This window comes from Myodes glareolus, chromosome 7 (assembly GCF_982192425.1).
Source record: "Myodes glareolus chromosome 7, mMyoGla1.1, whole genome shotgun sequence".
Lineage (NCBI taxonomy): Eukaryota > Metazoa > Chordata > Mammalia > Rodentia > Cricetidae > Myodes > Myodes glareolus.
The window spans coordinates 15,522,969-15,544,880 of NC_142032.1; the positions used below are offsets into that span (position 1 = coordinate 15,522,969).

At 44.8% G+C, this 21,912-nt stretch overlaps 1 protein-coding gene and 1 non-coding gene across 5 annotated transcripts in view; one reads left to right on the top strand and one right to left on the bottom strand.

Annotated features, from left to right (window-relative positions):
- The window catches only part of Sufu (SUFU negative regulator of hedgehog signaling), a 93,465-nt gene that overhangs the window by 65,310 nt on the left and 6,243 nt on the right, over window positions 1-21,912 (bottom strand). For all 4 annotated transcript variants that reach the window (XM_085694042.2, XM_085694043.2, XM_085694040.2 and 1 more), the window contains exon 3: window positions 1,728-1,864. In XM_085694042.2, coding sequence (XP_085550168.1) covers window positions 1,728-1,864 — 137 coding nt within the window. The remainder of the gene's footprint in view (window positions 1-1,727; window positions 1,865-21,912) is intronic.
- LOC125403651 (U6 spliceosomal RNA) lies at window positions 6,302-6,408 on the top strand. Its single transcript, XR_007233018.1, has one exon. It is a non-coding gene; the product is annotated as a U6 spliceosomal RNA (small nuclear RNA).

A 21,912-nucleotide genomic window follows, 5' to 3' on the forward strand; every position in this document is an offset into this window, starting at 1 on the left:
GGTCCCTGAGTTCAATTCCCAGCAACCACATGGTGGCTCACAACCTCCTTGCCAGCAGTACATTGTATGCTTAATAATAATAAAAAAAAAGAACAACCACTAAGCCATCTCTCTAGTCCCTCTTTTTCCTCCTATCAATAAATAAGTAATCTGTAGAGCGATTCTTTGAGTTCTTGTCTCCTAACAACTTATTTACTGAAGATGAAGGTGCATGCCGTGGCACACGTGAAGTCAGAGAACAATTTGAGGAGCTGGTTCTCTCCATTATCTGGGTTCCAGGGATCAAGCCACGGCTCAGCAGGCTCCTCCTTTTTTTTTTTTTTAAATTACATTTATTTGTGTATATGTGTGTGGGCACATGTTTCCTGGCATATATGTGGAGATCAGAGGACAACTTGAAGGAGTGGGTTCTCTCCTTCTACCATAAGGATCCCAGGAATCCAACTCAGGTGGTCAGGGTAGCAGCAAGCACCTTTACCTATTGAACCATTTCCCCAGTCCCAACATCCTTTTTAATCACTTGAGGATTGAGAGTTCAAGGCCAACTTGAGCTATATATAAAGACTCTCTGTGCCCCCACCAAAAAAAAGGCAAAATAAAACAGTCACTAATACAAATCTGATTTATATTATAAAATTACTTCACATTAGAAATTACGAGTATTTTGTAACATTTACTTTACATTTCCCTAAGTAGGGACAAAAATGAATGTTTTAACAAGCAGTGGAGTACCACCTCATCTTTAGAGCCCCCGTTCCCACAGAAGATAAAATTCTACATCAAAGACAAACCTATTTTCAAAGTTAGACCTGATGGTGCAGGCCTGAATCGGGCTAAAGAGTGAGTTCAAGGTCAACTTGGACAACTTAATGAGACCCTGTCTCAAAATAAAAATAAAGTATGTTGGATATAAATAAAAATAAAGTATGTTGAATATAAATAAAAATAAAGTATGCTGATATAAATAAAAATAAAGTATGTTGGCTATAGGTCAGTCTCAGAGCGCTCGCCTTTATGTGTAAGACCCAGCTCCAACCCCTGTCTTACATTCTCTTTCTCACCTAGGTGCAGGTATGAACCTGTCATCCTAGCTCTTAGAGGCTAGCGAAGTGTCATTCAAACTTGTCAAGTCCATTATGTATAGTTAGGAAAGGATGGAGAGGGAAGGAGTCCATACACCAAATCAAAGATAAAAATCTAGGTCACATAACTAGCCACAGAGAGATATTCTGGGGCTATGAAGCCTTCATAGGCTGGAGGGTGCTGACAGAATGAGATAAAAAGTATGAACATTCCCAGCACAAAGACTTTACCCAAGATCCATTGCAGCAGTCCCCAGTGGGCACTAGGAGCAAAGAGCAATCTCTTAGAGGGCATCTGAATAATCTAACTCAGTTCTGATTTTAGCAACCCTCCACCCTGTGAGGGAAAGGAACAAGTTCCAGTCTCTATCATTCGCCCAGGCTGAGCCAAGATTAGCTTATGTGCCTGAGGCTTCGAAACAGACATGGAGACAGTCAGGCCACTGGGCACAGGGAACAGGCTAGTTATGACAGACAGCAACAAAGCCTGAGGGCATCCGGACACTGGCACAGTCTCTGCCTAGGTCCACATGGTTCCCCACCCACGAAAGGACTCTGCAGACATCAAAATACACCTGCAAGCTCCCAACGCCCACCAGACTGACAGTCACAGGACCAGAACAGCAGCAGCCTCTGGGCTATTACCTGACTGGAAGACATATCGAGCCAGGCCCTGCATCAGCTCCGCTGGCCATGTTGGTGGGGCAGACTCTCCAGTTTCTCTCTTCAGACGAAATGTCAATTCAAAGCCAAAACCACTTGGTCCGTCTGTTCCTGTAAATCTGAAAGGAGAAAAACATTTTCAGTTTAACTAGCACAGGATAAAGTTCTACAGTCTTTGTGTGGTGGTCATCACAAGATTTCCTCAACTCAAAAGGAATGCCAGGGTAAAGAAGTCTCTCCAAGGGGCTGGAGAGATGGCTCAGCGGTTAAGAGCATTGCCTGCTCTTCCAAAGGTCCTGAGTTCAATTCCCAGCAACCACATAGTGGCTCACAACCATCTGAAATGAGATCTGATGCCATCTTCTGGCCTGCAGGCAGACACACAGACAATATTGTATACATAATAAATAAATAAATATTTTTTAAAAAAAAAAAGAAGTCTCTCCAAAGCCTGCTTTACCCTCCAGTGAGCTGCGGGTATACATGTACGATATCAGCCCAGCCAAACTCCTACACTGGAACTCTTGAGTTATAAGTTCCAAATTTTGTGGTTCTAGGACATTCCTTTTATATGACAGAAGAAACACTACTGAAAATCTTCCTTATGCTTCTCTCTTATTCAGACTGCTAATGAGTACCCACTGAGTTTGCTAAGAATACATTTCCTGTGATCCAATAGTGTGGCTGTGTGTTCTGGGAAGACATGGCCTTCTTTCACTCCACCTCCAGGGACACCATGCCTAGCTGTACTGAGTGGCTTCCTAAGTCACAGGTGCCACTCTTTTCCTAAGGTCAGTCCCCACACCTATCAGTGAGTGCCACCTTCTCTAACCTCCCATGAGCATTCCTTAGTCACTGAACCCCAAAGGACAACAGTGCAAGTCTCAGGGGAGTCCCTGAGACAGGTTACTACCGGAGAAGGCAGTGATGTCTACTCAAGAGCAGAACTTGGTTGGGGGGGGGGTTGCCACATCTACTCAGGTGAGAGAGGTATCTAAGGAGGAGTCCCCAAAAACTCCAAAAAGTTTGCCAGGATGAGAAGGGTTAAGAGTTAAAATATGTCCATCATGTAATTTTCAGTAATTATATCTTGTACAAACATGAACCACAATGATTATACATATGTAAACTCAAGCCATAAACTAAAATGACAGCCAACACCTTCCTTCTATGTCTTGAGAGCTAAAGACACCATCAGTGTTCAACCCTGGAACCCCTCAGAGCATCATGTTTTGTCAACGTCCAAGAGGCTAGCATGGGAGACTGGGCAGAAAGACACTGACTGGAGTCCCAGTTTTTGCTTTGTGTGCCCAGCAGATCAGCCTCCAGGTGCCACTCCACGAGAGAGCACCTCTGAGGAGCTGCATGCAATGGCCTTCCAAATCCTTAGACATCGTTGCAGTCACCGCAACTGCATCTATGGATGTGCGAGTGCGCACGCAGTCTCCTTGTTTTTCTGGTTTCCAGGTGGGAAGTGGAATCTATTTAGAGGGCACACATGGATTCCTGGGGACAAGGCTAGAAACTGCTTAAAGTGACACTATTTAGACTATTTGTTTCCTTGATGAATTACTCTGTTGGGTCAAGTCTACACAAAGTCTGTGGGAACAGCTACATTAAGGAAGCAAGCTGCCTCCCAGAGGCTGCAGGTTTGGAAGAGTGTGGAAATCCAGAGCTCTATGAGATTGACTTTAAAGCTCTGTAAAAGACTGGGGCATGGCGGTGAGCAGCCTTTAATCCTAGCACTGAAGAGGCAGAGGCAGGTAAATTCCAGGCCAGCTGGTTTACACAGTGAGGTCTAGGCTAGCCAGAGCTACACAGTGAGACTCTGTCTCAAAAATCAACAACTAAACAAAATTCTACACAGGGACGTGGGTCACTAGGGCAAAAGGAAGATCTCAGGCAGCCACCAATTAGAGACAGCTTTGTAAAATGCATTAGACCATTGTTCCAGGGCTTTCATCTTGGGCCAAGGAAAATACATGATTTCTAACTGCAAAAACTTGAGAAACAGACTAAAAGGAACATATGCATTATAGACCGCACAAGGGCGAGAATCTGCGGGTACAGAGAGAGAAGCCACTGCGCCATTTGCACTCACACCACATCTCACTGAGCAGAGCTCTATGCACACACATGCAGGAGTGTGCATCCATGCACACACACACATGTGCACACCATCTGTCTCCACACAGGGTGCTTTCTAAGCCAGCTCTGTGGTGGTCAGGCCAGCTCTCTCTTGGCTGAGGAGGAGGGGCAAAGCCAGCCGGATGGTTCCCACCTGTGTTTGATTACCACCCACCAGGATGGCTGGACACAACCTCAACACTCTGAAACATGAGTTTGGAATGGCCCAGCCTTAGGATAAACACATGACTTGGGCCTGTCAGATTTCTTTTTCAAAGAAGGCTGTCCAGGCAATAACAGCCAAGCAACAAAATCATTCGGTGTTTAAAGTTCCCCGAAGGGGACTGGCTTGGTCTGGACCACTTCATACAAAGGTTTTCTCCTGCCAAAGAGGGTTTGCCTAACCAGAGAATGGACCCACTCCAAAGGAACAGCTGTGTGCCATGTCTTCTAGGATGAAATATGAGAGCAATGAGACATGTTTTCTCTCTCTCTCTCTCTCTCTCTCTCACACACACACACACATACACACACATACATTCATGCCTCCCCAACTCACATATACTTATGTACCCACACTATATATATATATATGCAAAAAAGTTTATAAAGTAAAAATGTTATAGTAATTTAAGGTTAATTAATTATTGAAGAAAATGGTTTTGGGAGATTGAGTGTGGCCTACGCGTCACTGTTTATAAAGTCTGTAGTAGTGCATCACAATGTCCTGGGCCTCACACTAACCACAGACTCAGCCAGACAAGCGCTAATCCTGGAACTGCCATTCACAGCAAGTGTCCTATGTAGGCATAACTTTTTTTTTTCACAAGCTGGGCAGTGATGGCACACCTTAAATCTCAGTACTAGAAGCAGAGGCAGGCAGATCTTTGTAAGTTCAAGGCCAGCCCAGTCTACCTAGAAGGTTCCACAGTCAGAGCTAAACAAAGAAACTGTATCTCAGAACAAACAAACAAAAAAGATTTATTCACTGTGTGTGTGTGTGTGTGTGTGTGCGCGCGCGCGCGCGCACACACACACACGCACACATGCATGCATGCATGCATATGAATGGGGACATCAAGGAACCGCATGCCCCGGCACAAATGTGGCCATCAAAGAACATTTTGCAGGAGCTGGTTCTCTCCTTCCGCCATGTGGATCCAGGAGAGCAAACTCAGCCTATCAGGTTTTCAGGTGTTACCTTAACCACAGAGCCTCCTAACAGCTCTGCTGAAAACCTTTATGCCATATCAGCTATTGTTCACAGTCACGGTTACTAGTTCTGGGAACTCACCAGAAGGGAATAATCTTGTATTTGGAAAAAAGCCTTTGGCATAAACATATCCAGTAGTATTTATCAAAAAAAAAAAAAATTCCAGTGTTCTATAAGTAGGGGCTTATATAAGTTTCTGGTGCTTCATTAGGACACCACCATGACTAAAAGTCAGGGCTAGCAGGAAACAGACTGATCTGTGTGAGCTCTGAGAAGGAAAGGGCCCTCTGTGCCTCTACCTGATGAGGTGGAACCAGGTGACATCCAAGCATACACTAGAGCCTCTACAATACAAACGTAAATAGTGCCTCATCAAGTCAAATGGTCATGAAAGTGGAATGTCTGGGCATGGCTGGTGACAATGCAGCTGCTATAGAAACATGGCTATTTTCAAAAACTGAAACAATTACTGCAATGAGGCAGAAATTTCACGTCTGGGTATCTACACAAAAGGCTGAAAACAGGGTCTTGAAAATCCTTGTTGACAGACGCATTATTCACAGCAGTGCTGGGGGGTCACAAACAGTAGAGGCAATCCAAAAGCCTACTGCCAAGGCGAGTAAACAGAAAAATGTGCAGATACGAAACAGTCAACCATTCAGCCTTCAAACAGGATGTAGTGGCATATTCCTATATTCCCAGAATTTGGGAGATGGAAGCAGGATCAACAACTCAAAACCATCCTCAGTTACATAGTGATCCTTGAGACCAGCCTGGGTTGTAGAAAACCCTGTCTCAAACACAAGCACACACACACACATCTGACAATGAGTGAATCTTGAAGACATCATGCTAAGTGAAATAAGCTCGACACAAAGGAGCAGCCCTGCAAGCACCCACTTAGATGGGGCAACTGGAATAGTTAGACACAAAATAGAACTGTGGCTTCTAGATGTTGGGAGATGATGTGGGATTTGGTGCTAGCATCCCAAAGGCCATTGGCTGAATGAGTTCCCACAGCAGTGAGACATGGAGAATAAGAACTATTATTTTGAATAGGTCTAGTTTCAACTGGGAAGACCAAAACGTTCTAGAAACTGAAGGTGGTAATGGCTGTACACTAATGCAAAAACCTATACCTAAACATGGTGGCAATGGCAATCCATATCATGAATATTTTACCAAAAGTGAATGGGCATTAAAACAAACAAAAACAGTGCTCACTTCGGCAGCACATATACTAAAATTGAAATGATACAGAGAAGACTAGCATGGCCCTTGCACAAGGATGACACGCAAATTTGTGAAGTGTTCCGTATTTTTAGTAGGACTGAGACAGCAACCTGGACCAGATGAGGCCTGAGGCAACTCCACAGGAGCAGGTACAGGGGAGCAACTGCTGAGTGAGTGGGCCAGAACCAGAGACCGCTGTGGGTCCAGGTGTGAATCTGGGACCTTCAAGGGAGTAGACCTGAGCCAGAACTCCTGTGGGTCTGGGCGTGAGTCTAGGACCTCTGAGAAACGAGGCCTGAGCCAGGACCTCTGCAGGTCTGGGCGTGAGGATATGATAGTTTACATAAACTATCCCAAAAATTCTACAGCTCATAAACACTTTCAGTAATGTAGAAGGATACAAGATTAATTCAAAAAAAAATCAGTAGCCCTCCTGTACACATATGATAAATGGGTTGAGAAAGAAATCAGAGAAATACCACCCTTCACAATAGCCACAAATAGCATAAAATATCTCAGAGTAACTCTAACCAAACAAGTGGAAGACTTGTATGACAAGGACTTTAAATCTTTGAAGAAAGAAATTAAAGAAGACACCAGAAAGTGAGAAGATCTCCCATGCTCTTGGGTAGGTAGAATTAACATGGTAAAAATGCCAATCTTACCAAAAGCAATCTACAGATTCAATGCAATGCCCATCAAAATTCCAGCAAAATTCTTCACAGACCTCAAAAGAATGGTACTCAACTTCATATGGAAAAGCAAAAAACCCAGGATAGCCAAAACAATCCTGTACAATGAAAGAACTTCTGGAGGCATCACAATCCCTGACTTCAAACTCTACTACAGAGCTACAGTACTGAAAACAGCCCAGTGCTGGCATAAAAACAGACAGGAGAACCAATGGAACTGAATTGAAGACCCGGATATTAATCCATACACCTTCGAACACCTGATTTTTAACAAAGAAGCAAAAAAAAATATCAAATGAAAAAAGAAATCATATTTAACAAATGGTGCTGGCATAACTGGATATCAACATGTAGAAGAATGAAAATAGACCCATATCTATCACCATGCACAAAACTCAAGTCTAAATGGATCAAAGACCTCAACATAAAGCCAGCCACACTGAACCTTATAGAAGAGAAAGTGGGAAGTACACTTGAGCGCATTGGCACAGGGAACCACTTCCTAAATATAACCCCATTAGCACAGACACTGAGAGAAAAAAATTAATAAATGGGACCTCCTGAAACTGAAAAGCTTCTGTAAAGCAAAGGACACGGTCAATAAGACAAAATGACAGCCTACAGAATGGGAAAAGATCTTCACCAACCCCACATCGGAAAGAGGTCTGATCTCCAAAATATACAAAGAACTCAAGAAAGTGGTCATCAAAAGAACAAATAATCCAATTTAAAATATGGAGTACAGACCTAAACAGAGAACTCTCAACAGAGGAATCTCAAATGGCTGAAAGACACTTAAGGAAATGTTCAACATTCTTAGTCATCAGAGAAATGCAAATCAAAACAACTCTGAGATTCCATCTTACACCTGTAAGAATGGCCAAGATCATAATCACTGATGACAACTTATGCTGGAGAGGTTGTGGGAAAAGGGGAACACTTCTGCATTGCTGGTAGGAATGCAATCTGGTACAACCCCTCTGGATGTCAGTGTGGCGATTTCTCAGAAAATTAGGAAACAATCTTCCTCAAGACCCAGCAATATCACTTTCGGGTATGTATCCAAAAGATGTTCAATCATGCCACAAGGATATGTGTTCAACTATGTTCATAGCAGCATTGTTTGTTATAGCTAGAACCTAGAAACAACCTAAATGCCCCTCAACTGAAGAATGGATAAGGAAAATGTGGTACATTTACACAATGGAGTACTACACAGCAGAAAAAATAACATCTTGAATTTTGCAGGCAAATGGGTGGAGCTAGAAAACATCGTTTTGAGTGAGGTAACCCAGACCCAGAGAGACAATTATCACATGTACTCACTCACAGATGGTTTTTAAACATAAAGAAAACCAGCCTACAAATCACAATCCCAGAGAACCTAGACAACAATGAGGACCCTAAGAGAGACTTACAAAGATCTAATCTACGTGGGAAGTAGAAAAAGACAAGATCTCCTGAGTAAATTGGGAACATGGGGACCTTAGGAGAGGGTTGAAGGGAAGGGGAGAGGCAGGGAGGGGAACAGAGAAAGATGTAGAGCTCAATAAAAATCAATAAAATTAAAAAACAAAAAATTTAAAATCCATGAAGCAAAAGCAAACAAAAGTTATCAAAAATACCTGTAGTTGGATGAAGGAAGATGAGGCTCAGAAAAATAAAGGCTGAGGGCAAGGTGCACACCATATCCTAGCACTTAGAAGGCTAAGGAGGGAGAATCTTGAGTTCAAGGTCATCCAGGGCTATGTATAAGCTCCTATCTCAAAAGTCAAAATAAGGGGTCACTGAGATGAGTCACTACAGGCACTCGCCACTAAATCTGATGACCTGAGTTCCATCCCTGCTGCAGAGAACTGACTCCCATAAGTTGCCCTGACTTCCACACATGTACTGTGATATGCATGTGAACACACACACACACACACACACACACACACACACACACACACACAGATGACTGAGGTAGAATGGACACTGGGGGCATCACCTGACAGTTCAGCATCAGCCCAGGGTGGGCTCCAAAGCCACACCGCCCCAGGAGCCCAGTAAAAGGCTGGCACAAAGACAGGCTGCAAAGCCAACTGAACTGATGTTATCACCTCAAGTACCTTCTGGGTGACCCAAGGGCAAATTAACCCTCCTGTGCCCCAGTTTCCTATCTGCACAGTGAAACAGGTACATTCTCCATATAGAGCAACAGACTGCCAACCTCAGGCAGGAGAGCATCTTTGACTGTCTTCTTAGAGTCAGCTCGGAGCTCTCTGTTCCCACCCTCTCACACCTCAAGTTTTAACTCCTGGACTCATGGACACAGCCATTCAAGAACCACTGGCCAGAGTCTACCAGCTTTGTCCAGTTTCCTGGCTGTGAATTCCTCCCCAAGACCTCAAACCTGGCTTGAGACTTTTTTTTTTCTTGAGACAGGCTTTCTCTGTGTAACTTTGGCCTGGAACTCTCTCAAATCTGCCTGCCTCTGCCTCCCAAGTGGTGGGATTAAATGCATCGCTACCTCCCCAGCTGTCCTAGACTTGGTGACCACTACTGTGTTCTATGCTGGAATTCTGTAAATAACTACCGGATAAACGTAAGCAGAGAGGATGTTTTCATGTTGAACTATTCAAAATTACTGATAACATCATTAGCCATTAGGAAACAGTGTTTAGTGACAATACTATACTGGGTAGTAAAACTTAGCAAAAAAAAAAAAACTAAAAATTTTTAGATATGCTTATATGGCAATATTCTTCTAGAATTTAAGACTTCTTTAAAACTCTGAGTTACATCAAACCATTCTCTATAACCTTTATAAAAAGAAAGGGAAGCTGGATATGGCAACAAGAACTTATAATTCTAGTATTTGGGGAGGGGCGGGCAGGAAGATCAGGAGTTTGAGGTCATCCTCAGCTACATAACAAACACAAGGCCAGCCTCAAAAACAAAAAATAAAAAAGGAGGGTGGGATAGTAAAGAGGAGTCAGGGAGGAAAGAAAGAAAAAACATCATCCTAGGGATATGGGTTCAGTTCCCAGCAAAAGGAGAAAAGGAATCAGAGAGAGGCAATAGAGACCATGCTCACCCTGAGAGCAGAGACTGTCAGTTCTGCCCTTCAAATGCCTGCTGTCTGCTACTCCCTGTCCAATCAGACTCGACAGCACACATCTGACTCACTGGAGCAGCCCCTTTCCGAGATGCCTTGCCAGGGGCCAAGGACCACGTTCCCACAGCATTCCTCAGGTTTAAAGCAGTAGTTCCCAGGACAGATTCAGCTAAGAATACAACCAGACAAACTTTCCTGCTCCCAATACTTTAGGAGCTTAACTCTGTCCTGGGCTTTCAGGGAGCAAAGAGCTTCCCAGACCAAGGTGTGGAATTTAAGTAAAGGCAGGAGCAGCAGACCCTTTCCCACAGAGCAGTGGAGGCTCAGTCAACCCTCCCCTGTGGGAAGATCTGCTAGACCTTGCTCCCTGCATTCACAACCACCTCCAGAGGACAGTGCTCAAACCCAGAGGAATCCCAAACCAGCTGGGCAAGCTAAAAAGAGCTGTGAGTGGCCAGGCGGTGGTGGTGCACACCTTTAATCTCAGAACTCGGGAGTCAGAAGCAGGCAGACCTCTGTGAGTTTGAGGCTAGCCTGGTCTACAAAGAGTTCTAGGACAGCCAGGGCTACAAAGAGAAACTTTGTCTCACCATGCCCCCCAAATAATAATAAAATAAAGTAAAAAAAACTCTGACAGCTGCCATTCCTCATTCTGACTTTAAGCAACAACCTTACAAAACCTTTAAAAATTAAGAAGACAAACTAGACCAATGATGGCAAGTCACAATCTGATTTGGGAAGTGGGCCTCTCGGCACTCAGGTGTATAACTCAAGAGCCAGAAGATCTGCCCAGAGGCCCTTTGTCCACCCACCATCTCCTAAAGCTTTAAGCAGCCAGTGCCTTAGAAGACCAAGGACATGATCTTTCCAGCGTCTCAGTCCCCCTAGGGCAAGGGTTGTTCTTTTTGTGTGTGCTGTACACGGGGTACATCACGTCAGAGTTGAGCAATGCCAAGTGGTACTGACAATCCCATCATTTCAAGGAGACAATCAGACCGGGACATCAAACTACAGACAAGATAAGAGATAAAGAGCCAGGAGCTTTCTCTCCTCTGACTGTCTGTCGGGTTCAAGCACCTTCCTGACGCTGCCCTGCAGCCACCCTTGCAGTCATCAGCTAACTCCATTCTTCTGCTTCACACTAGAGCAGAGCCCCAACTCTGGTCAAGTTCACTGAAATGCCACTCTTGCATTCATACGGCATAGCTGTGTCCCCATTAGCCAACCATGCATTTTTCTGACTGCCATATTCTTTTTTCAAAATGAAACAGTTTATTTTAATTATATTTTTAAGACTAATTTTTTATGTGTGATGAGTGTTTTATTTGGATGTATGTACACACAGCACACGTGTACCTAATGCTGGAGCAGGTCAGAAGGCATTGGATCCTCTGGAACTGGATATGAATGGTTGTGAACCACTTGTGAGTGCTGGGATTTGAAAACTGGTTCTCCATAAAAGCACCAAGTGCTCTTACTTGCTGAGCCATCTTTCCGGTTCTGGCTACCGCATTTTTTTGAACCTTTTATTTATTTTTTTTATTTTATAAGTACTGTTGGGTTTTTTGGTTTTTTTTTGTTTTGTTTTGGGTTTTTTTGTTGGTTTTTTTTTTTTCCCCTGAATGTATGTATGTGCACCATGTGGATGCCTGGTACCCAAGGAGGCCAGAAGAGGGTGTTAGACCCTCTTGAATTGGAAGAGACTGTGGGCTGCCATAAAGATGCTAAGAACCACACCCCAGTGCTCTTAACCACTGAGCCATCTCTCCAGAGCTAACTACCACACTTCTCACATTGCCTTCAGACTGCATGCTCACCCTGTCCCCTGGCCTTCTCTAGGACCACACTGGCCTTCCTTCTGTCCTAGAATGCCTCAAGGTCACACCTGCTTCGACTCTGCAGTAGCAGTCTTCACTATCTAGGTCTGTCACAGAGTTGGATGGTCAGGACTCTAAGCATCTTGCCTTCCAGGGAGGACCAACTGCAGAACAGTACAATCAGTGTCCCTAGAGTTGTATAACACGGCAGCCCTGGCTGTCACCTTGTCACCAAGGTCTCAAAGCTTCACACAAACTGATACTGGTCTCACTGTAAAATGCGCCTTATCCTCCACTCACCTTAATTCTCAGTTATTCTCTCAACACTCCATCCCCCACTCTATTCTGAACCCAGGGTCTGCACTCTCAAACTATCCATACATTTACATGTCTTCCCTAAGAACCTAAGACTTGGGAGAGCAGGAACCCTGCCTGCCTTACTCTCCAAGGTACCCCAGCACTGAACAGAGCACAAGACCATTCCATAATGCACCCTGGAAATCCATGGAACAGACCAAGAGCTCCCACACACTGAGTGCAGGGCTGAGTCCCTCATCTAAGCTTAAGTCCCTAAGCCAAGTTAGGCCTCTTTACCCACATCACACATCACTCCCAGAGAAAGGCTTGACCTGGCCCTGGAGTGTTTCTGAACTCCACAGTTGAGTCTGAATGGAAGAAACACTCTCTCCTGAGCTCAGTGCTTGGACTTGGTGCTAGGACACATCTCTCTGGGGTGGAGGGCTTTTCTACAAGAGCTGAACATGTGGGATGAAAACCGCCTTCAATGTTCTTGTTCAACATCCAATGAATACTGGATTCATCAAGGAAACATCAGTGTATAAAGTAAAAACATGTGTATTTACTAACACGCTCGGGGAGGCAGAGAATGAACATCCTAAGTTAGAAGGCAATGACTACATGTTTTAAAGAATTAGTCATGAAAAGGAGGACAGTGCTTCACGTACAGGTGCAAGGTTCCCAAATTAAACAGAGGCCAAGCTGGGCAGTATGGTGCACGTCTGATAATTCCAGCGTCCGAGGCAGAGAAAGGTGGAGCTCTGTGAGTTCAAGGCATCCTGTTGTACATAGTGAAACCCTGTCTCGAAAGAAGAAAAACAGGAAAAAGGAGGAGAAGAGAGAGAAGAAAAGAAAGGAGGCTAGAGAAGGCTGTTTGAGGAAATGCCTAAGGAGGGGAGGGAGTCGGGGTGAGCCTATCTACAGGGCAAGCCCGTAGGAAGGCCTTGAGGCAGAAGAGTGCTGAGAACAGGGAGCAGGAGGAGGAAGGGCAAGAACACCAGGAGAGGAGCCACAGTGTAGTGAGGGCTGGACTCGGAAGGCTATGCATGGCCAATGGCTTTTACCTGAGTACTCAACAGAAGTCACAGGAGGGCTTCTGAGCAGAGATGGTCCAGAGCCTGACTATATGACATGCTATCATACTGTCCCTGTAAAAGAACTAGTATAACACCAACAGGTCCACATGGCCAATGCTTCTAGAAATCTAACTCCAAAGCCTTTCTCTATTTAAAACCCCTGGTTACAAGAATGAAAAGTTTTCGAACTGGAGCCAGCAGGGTGAGAATCCAGTGTCTGCAACCTGACCTTGGAAATGCCAGAGCAGGAAGGAGACTGAATTTGGGCACATCACTGTGTCACCTGTCAGTTTTCACTCAGTGTTTCCCCCTCTATCCATCCAAACTTTCGGAGGTGCTTAGGGGCCTCTCTATAACCAGCAGAAAGCCATTTCTCCAGCCCCCCAAGATGTTCTTAAGAAATAGAAACTATGGGCTGGAGGGATGGCTCAGCGGTTAAGAGCATTGCCTGCTCTTCCAAAGGTCCTGAGTTCAATTCCAGGCAACCACATGGTGGCTCACAACCATCTGTAATGAGGTCTGGTGCCCTCTTCTGGTCTGCAGACAGAATATTGTATACATAATAAGTAAATAAATAAATATTTTTTTAAAAAAGAAAGAAATAGAAACTATGCCAGTTAGTGGTGGCACACACCTTTAATCCCAGCATTTGGGAGGCAGAGGAAGGCAGGTATCTGTGAGTTCGAAGCCAGCCTGGTCTACAGAGCTAGTTCCAGGACAGCTAGGGCCGTTACACAGAGAAACCCTGTCTTGAAAAACAAAGACAAAAAGAAAGGAACTACAACTGGGCCACCTTTCACCCAGTGCTATGGAGCCAGAGCTTCTCAGTAGGACCCTGTTATACCCCATCCCCAAGTAAAAAAAGGAAGGTAGATGGATAGATGGATAGTTATATAGGTAGGAAGACAGACAGATTGACTAGATCAGTGAGGAGATCAGTATTTGGCAAAGGTACTTGCACAAAACTGGTGGTCCAAGTTCAATCCCCGGATGACCCAAGTTCAGTTCCAGAACTGGATGTCTGAGTTTTCTATCGCTGTGATAAACACCATGACCAAAGGAACTTGGGGAGGGAGGACAGGGCTTATGATGTCCTCCAGCTCACAGTCCACCATGAAGGGAAGTCAGGGCAGGAACGCAAGCAAGCAGAGGTCAGGGAGGAATTCTAATGGCCTGCTCTTCCCAGCTTGTTCAAGTTTCTTTCTCTCTTTCTCCTCTCTCTCTCTCCCCCACTTGAGATAGGGTTTTTCTGTGAACCCTGACTGGGCTGGAACTCACTCTGCAGACCTTAATTGAGAAAATACCTCCATCAGACCGGCCTACATGAAAGGCTATGGGCTTTTCTTGATTTAATTATTGATGTGGGTGGACTCAGCCCATTTAGGGCAGTTCCACCCCTGGTCAGGTGGTCCTGGATGATATAATAAAGCAGACTAACTCTGGGTAGTGGTGGCACACACCTTTAACCCCAGCACTTGGGAGGTAGAAATAGATCTCTGTGTGTTCAAGGCCAGCCTAGTCTACAGAGTGAGTTCTAGGACAGCCAGGACTACAAAAGACAAACCCTGTTTTGAAAAAACAATAGGAAAAAGAAAAGAGAAAAGCCTCTGAACTTAGGTGCACAACTTACTTTATTTTGATAGTATCTCGTGATGGTGCTGGACAGGTGATGGTGTCTACAGGCAACAGATGCAGAGCCACTCTGCCTCTGCTTCTGCACTTAAAAAATGGAGCCAAGTGTCACTTTGTAACATGGAGCCAACCACAGGAATGCTCAGCTTAAAAGTATTGCTTCCTCAGTATGGAGTAATTAGGTTGAGGACACAGCTTCCCATTTTGTTATCCAGCCTCTAAGCCAGTGATTCTCAACCTTTCTACTGCTGCGACTCTTTAATACAGTTCCTCATGTTGTGGGGACCCCCAACCATAAAGTTATTTTTGTTGTTACTTCATAACTATAATTTTGCTATTGTTATGTCACAATGTAAATATCTGATACACAGGATATCTGATATGTGACCACTGTAAAAGGGTTGTTCGACCCCCAAAGAGGTCATGACCCACAGATGGAGAACCACTACCCTAATCACTTAACAAACCAGGATTCTGAATATGCTCTTTGCTACCCAGAAACTTCCTCATCCATGGGGTCTCTATGAGAGTAGTCCGGTGAGACAGGAGCTAAGCTCCTCCTGGGGCAGTTAAGGGCAGGGTACAGAACCTAATTTTTTATTACTATAATTGCGCGTGCGTGTGTGTGTGTGTGTGTGTGTGTGTGTGTGTGTCTGAGCATGTGCGTGTAGGTTGGAAGAGGACTTCACAAAGTCAGTTCCCTCCTTCCACCTTTCCATGGGTTCCAAGGCTCAAACTCAGGTTATCAGAAGGTTGTGTGGTACACCACTGGGAGTTATATTAGATGGTTGTGTCGAAAGTCACTAGAGGAGGATGCTGGAAAATGAACTTGGGTCTTCTGCAAGTGAAGTACATTCTTTTAACCACTGAACCATCTCTTCAGCCCCCAATGTTATGAACTTAGCATTTTTATTTTGTGTATCTATGTATTTATGTGAATGTATGCCCCGAGTGTGTAGGTGCACATGGAGGCCAGAAGAGAGTGTTAGATCCCCTGGAGAGTTGTGGGCAGTTGTGAGCTGCCTAACGTGAATGCTAGGAACCAAGTTCAGGTTTTCTAGAAAAGCAGCAAGCATTCTTAGCTGCTGAGCCTCCTCTCCAGGTCCTGATGTTGTGAATTTTAAAGAGGGGTCAATATCGCTTTACTGGTGTGCGTGCTTCACAACCTAGTCCTCTGGATCCGAGAGGCAGGCCTGCAAGCTGCAGGGCTCAGGTCAGAGGGCCAAGATCATTCTAGTCATATCTCAGGACTGCAGATCAGAACTGAGAAGCCCGAAGCAGAAGATGCAGTGTACAGGGTATATATACAGTGTATAGATCAGAGGCAGAGTGTAGGAAGGAATTTAAGAGTCAAGGGTCAGAGCTAGAATTTTAGAATAAGAATGTTGAACAAGGAAGGTGCTGGCAAACTCAGTCAACACAGGAAGTATGAAGGCAGGTACTCTTCACTATGTTAAGATAGGTTTAGGACATAAAGACTTGGGTTTGATTCCCCAGCCCTGCACAAACATGGTATGGAGGCAGAAGCTGAAACTTGGTAAAGTGCTAGCAGCACATACACAAAGCATTGGGTTGATCCCTGCATCCCATAAACTGGGTGTGCTTCTGAGAACAGCTAAAATTCCAGCACCTGGGAGGTGGAAGCAAGAGGATTTTTTTAAAATATTTATTTATTTATTTATTATGTGTACAATATTCTGTCTGTGTGTGTATGCCTGCACGCCAGAAGAGGAGACCCCATTACAGATGGTTGTGAGCCACCATGCGGTTGCTGGGAATTGAATTCAGGACCTTTGGAAGAGCAGGCAATGCTCTTAACCTCTGAGCCATCTCTCCAGCTCCGGATTAGGCATTCTTGATCATCCGCAGATATAAAAGGTTTTTTGAAGTTTTTTGTTGCTTACTTGCTTGTTTGTTTTTTATTTGTTCAAGACAGGGTTTCTCTCTGTAGCCCTGGCTGTCCTGGAACTCACTGTATAGAACAGGCTGACCTTGAACTCAGATTCGCCCACCTGTTTCTGCCTCCTGAGTGCTGGAGTTAAAGGCATATATCAACACTGCCCAACTAGGTATAAAGCTCCAAGGCCAGTGTGGACTACACGAGATCCTATCTCAGAAAAAAATATTCAGATGTAGATAGATAGATAAGCTGGGGAGATGGCTTGGTGGGTAAGGGGCTCGCTATGCAATGAAAACCTGAGCACATAGATCATATTGCCACCCATGTAAAAGTTGAGCCCAGCAGTACAGGATTGTAGCCCCAGTGGGGATGAGGGCAGCAACAGGTGGATTCTGAGGGCCTAATGACCAGCCAATGTAGCCGAAATAGCCAACTCCAGGTTTAGTGGATGTCCTGGCTAGCTTTTATGTCAACTCGACACAAGCTATAGTCATCTGAGAGAAGGGAACTTCAATCGAGAAAATGCCTCCATAAGATCTAGGGATAGGCAAGCCTATGGGGCATTTTCTTAATTAGTGATTGATGTAGGAGGGTTCAGCCCAGTATGGGTGGGACCAGCCTTGGGCTGGAAGTCTTGGCTCCTATAAGAAAACTGCTGAGCAAGCTGTAAGGGGCAAGCCAAGCCAGTAAGCAGCACCCCTCCATGGCTTCTGCATTAGCTCCAGCCTCCAGGTTCCTGCCCTGCTTGAGTTCCAGTCCCTGAATTCCTTTGATGATGAACTGAGATGTGGGAGTATTAGCAAAATAAACCCTTTCCTCCCCAAGATGCTTTTGGTCATGTGTTTCACCACAGCAATAGTTACCCTGAGTAAGACACAGTGAGAGATTCCAAAGCAGAGGGCTGGAGAGATGGCTCAGTGGTTAAGAGCATTGCCTGCTCTTCCAAAGGTCCCGAGTTCAATTCCCAGCAACCACATGGTGGCTCACAACCATCTGTAATGAGGTCTGGTGCCCTCTTCTGGCCTTCAGGCATACACACAGAAAGAATATTGTATACACAATAAATAAATAAATAAATATTTTTAAAAAGTATGAATTTACAAAAAAGAAGTAGAGAGTGACGGAACATAGCTGAAGTCAAGCTTCCTCCACGAGCAAACAGGCAAGTGTACACACACTCTCCACATAGACACATGTACGCACACACACATGCACTCTTTCACACACACAATGCCACAGTGTTTTTCTGGTGGACAGGGAAAACAGAATTCTCAGCATTGACAACTTCAGCCTGGAGCCTGGGTTTCTAGGGAGCCTGCCTGGCGGCATACGCAAAGCCCTGGGTCTGATACCCAACACCAGAGCAATTACAAACTAGAGGTCTATGGATCTGCTGGTTAAGGTGCTTGATGTCAATCAAGCCTGACCACCTGAGTTTGGTCCTGGGATGATGAAGAGAAGACTGATTGTCCTCTAATCTCTACACATGCATCGGGGCACAGGTATCTGCACCCCACCTCCAATTAAATGTAATGATCTGACCCTCTGGAACTTTTTGGCTAGTGAGGGTTTCTGGAGGTACCAGGAGCCATCAGAAATCCTCAGAGAAAGGCACTAATGTTATGGCTTTCACAGCCCCACAAATGTCCCCACTCTATCCATAGCTGCCTGTCCACAAAGGAGCCGGCCAGAGCTGCAGGCTTAACAAGTGCAGTTAACTGACACTTCCCAAGTGTGGGGGCTGGGAAGGGCAGTCTCTTCTACTGAAGGCATTGTGGGTAGTCTTTCACTTTCTAGAAAACTCTCCTGCTGCTCCAAACTAGGATCTACGTCATCGTCCAACTTCAGAAACAGCTTCTTCAAAATCTTTTGGGCTGGGGTGTGACTCATTTGGTACTGTCTCCCTAGCATGCACAAAGCTTGGGGTTCCAGCCCAGCACCACATAAACCTGGCTGTGGTAGCACTCGGCTGTAACTCCAGAAGTGGGGTGGGGCAAGCAGGAGGATCAGAAGTTCAAGGTCATCCTCAGCAGCATACCAAATCTAAAGCAAGGACATGAGACCCTATTTCAAAAAACCAAGGGCTAGACAGATGACTCAGTCAGTTAAGAGCATTGGCTGTTTGTTCTTCCAAGGGATACGAAACACCCAGACATAAGAATAAAAAAATTACCAGGCAGTGGTGGCAAGCACCTTTAATCCCAGCACTTGGGAGGCAGAGGCAGATGGATCTCTGTGAGTTCAAGGCCAGCCTGGTATATAATTGAGTTCAAGGACAGTTAAGATTGTTACACAAAGGAAAAAAAAAAAAGTCTCGGAAAAAAAATCAAGAACAAAAATAACCTTCGGAGGCAGAGGTTCCCTATGTGGATCTCTATGAGGTTCAAGACCAGTTGGATCTACAGAGAGTTCCAAGACAGCCAAGGATACACACAGAGAAACTCTGTCTCAGGAAAGAACAAACAAACAACCCCCCAAACCCATTGATACACTCACTCACAGGAAGGGGAATGAAACTGTGGCTAACCAGGGACCCAGGGGAGGAGAGTGGAAGAGCAGCATGGGAGAAGCTGATCAAGCAACTAAAGGGACGAAGTTCAAGAAACACGGAGCAACTGAACAATGGGTACCATGCACAACAGGAGTGTACTGCACTTTTCAGGAAGCTAAAAAGAAGGATTTGAAATTTTTTAAAATAACTTATTTTTATTTTATTTGCATTGGTGTTTTGCCTGCATGTATGTCTGCGTGAGGGTATCAGATCTTGATGTTACAGACAGTTGTTTGCTGCCATGTGGGTGCTGGGAATTGAACCTGGGTTCTCTGGAAGAGCAGCTGGTGCTCTTAACCACTGAGCCATCTCTCCAGCCACTGATTTGGAATGCTTTAACCACTTTAACCATTAAAAAATATATATATAACATATGAAATGAAGTTGTTTAAACACTACATAATTGATATATGTATCAAAATACCATGTGATCTTATGACATAATTTTTATGGTTTTAGACTCTTAATGTGTAGGATAGTGGTAGGGTGTGCACCCTGCATGGGGTGAGAGGACTGAGGACAATCCTCAACATCCAAATATCAATATACATGTGTGTGTATGTGTGTATGTGTGCGTGCACATGTCCATGAGGTACGCACATGTGTGGAGACTCCAGGTTGACACTAGGAGTCTTTCTTCATTGCTCTCCATTTTATATTTTGAGACAGTGTCTCTCACTGAGCCTGGAGCTCAGTAAGACTAACTAGCCAGTGAGCTCCAGGCATCTTCCTGTCTCCACCTGCCCAATGTGAAGATTACAGGTGTGCACCACTGTGCCCAGCTTTTTTGTGGGTGCTGGGGAACCAAATTCAGCTCCTCATGCCTGTATGGCAAGCAATTTTGGTGCAAACAATTGTTCTCATCCTGTTCTCTCTAGTGAATGTGAGGTGGGAAAGAACATGGGTGGAAATGGCCATGCCAGTCACTTGTTCTTCACCTTAGGGTTACCAAGCAGGACTCCCCTGAGCAAGAGGAAATGCCTCAACAAGCTCTGTGGAAAAAAGCTACTAGGAGAGACATGGTAGGAACAGAGAGAAAGTGGCACAACACCATGGCCAAGAACAGACTTTGGTGCCACCAGATATGGTTTTTACTTTACCAACTGCATAGTAAGCACCCCCGAATTTCTGTGTCTATACTTCAGAGGTAATAATTCCTCATGGTGGGGAGGGGACCTGGAGAGATGGCTCCGTGGTTAAGAGTGCTTGCTGCTCTCTCAGAAGAGCCTAGTTCAGTTCCCACCATCTGGTGTAGGAGGTCCTTCTGTCTATGTATTGCTTTCATTGGTTAATAAAGAAACTGCTTTGAGCCTGTTGATAGGGCAGAACTTAGGTAGGCAGGGAAGACAGAACTGAATGCTTGGAGAAAGAAGGATGGAGTCAGAGAGATGCTATGGAGCAGCCACCAGAGTCAGACATGCTGAACCTTTGCCGGTAAGCCACTGCCACATAGCAATATACAGATTAATAGAAATGGGATAAATTTCTATAATTCAAGATGTGAGAGTTAGCCAATAAGAGGCTAGAGCTAATGGGCCAAGCAGTGATTTAATTAATACAATTTCTGTGTGGTTATTTTGGGGCTAAGCTAGCTGGGCCCTCCTCCTATAATCATCCATATCAGATGGCTCACAACTGCCTGTAATGCCAGCTCTAAGGGATCCAACTCCCTCTCCTAGCCTCTATGGGAATCTGCATGCACATGTGCCCATATACACACACACAACAACAACAACAATAATAATAACAGTAAAAAGAAATCTTTTTTATTTTTTATTTTTTTATTTTTTTTTAAGAAAGGGTCTCTTTACATAGCCCTGGCTGTCCTGAAACTCATTATGTAGAAGAGGTTAGCCTCTTGAGCCCTGGGATTAAAGATGTATACCACTTCTTAATTAGTTACTAACCTGGGAAAGTCCAGCCCTTAGTAGGTGGTACTGCCCTGGTCTGGTGGAGCTAGGTGCTGTCATGAGGAGCAAGCATTCTGCCATGGGTTCTGCATCAGTTCCTGTCTCCAGGTTTCTGCCTGGTGTTGATTCTCACTCTAGCTTCCCTCAGTAGACCGTGATTCAGGATATGTAAACTAAATAAACCCACTCCTCCCCAAGCTGTTTTCGGTCACGGTGTTTCACCCCATGGTAACGCTAACTAAGCCCTTTGTACAAGGATGAATGTGCCAGTGTGCCATGCCAAGAGTATGGAGCTCAGAGGACAGCTGTGAGTTGGTTCTCTCCCTCTGCCGTGTGCTGGAGAAGAGGGGAGGCCTGGCTGCAGAGCCTAACAAAAGACAGAGAGAGCTAGCCTGACCTGTGGGCAAGGAGTCCGTATGGTACAGTGCAGTAATTTAAGAGTTCAAACTCTGGGTTCAATCTAAATCAAACTCCAATTTTTTTATAACCAAGATGTGAGGCTTGAGCAATTCAGTTTCCTTATTCGTAAAACAGCAATAACAAGAGAATCTAGTAACAGGGAGGTCTCTTTCCTCATCGTTCTTTCTGGGTAGTGGGTACTTAGTGTAGGCCAGCTGGA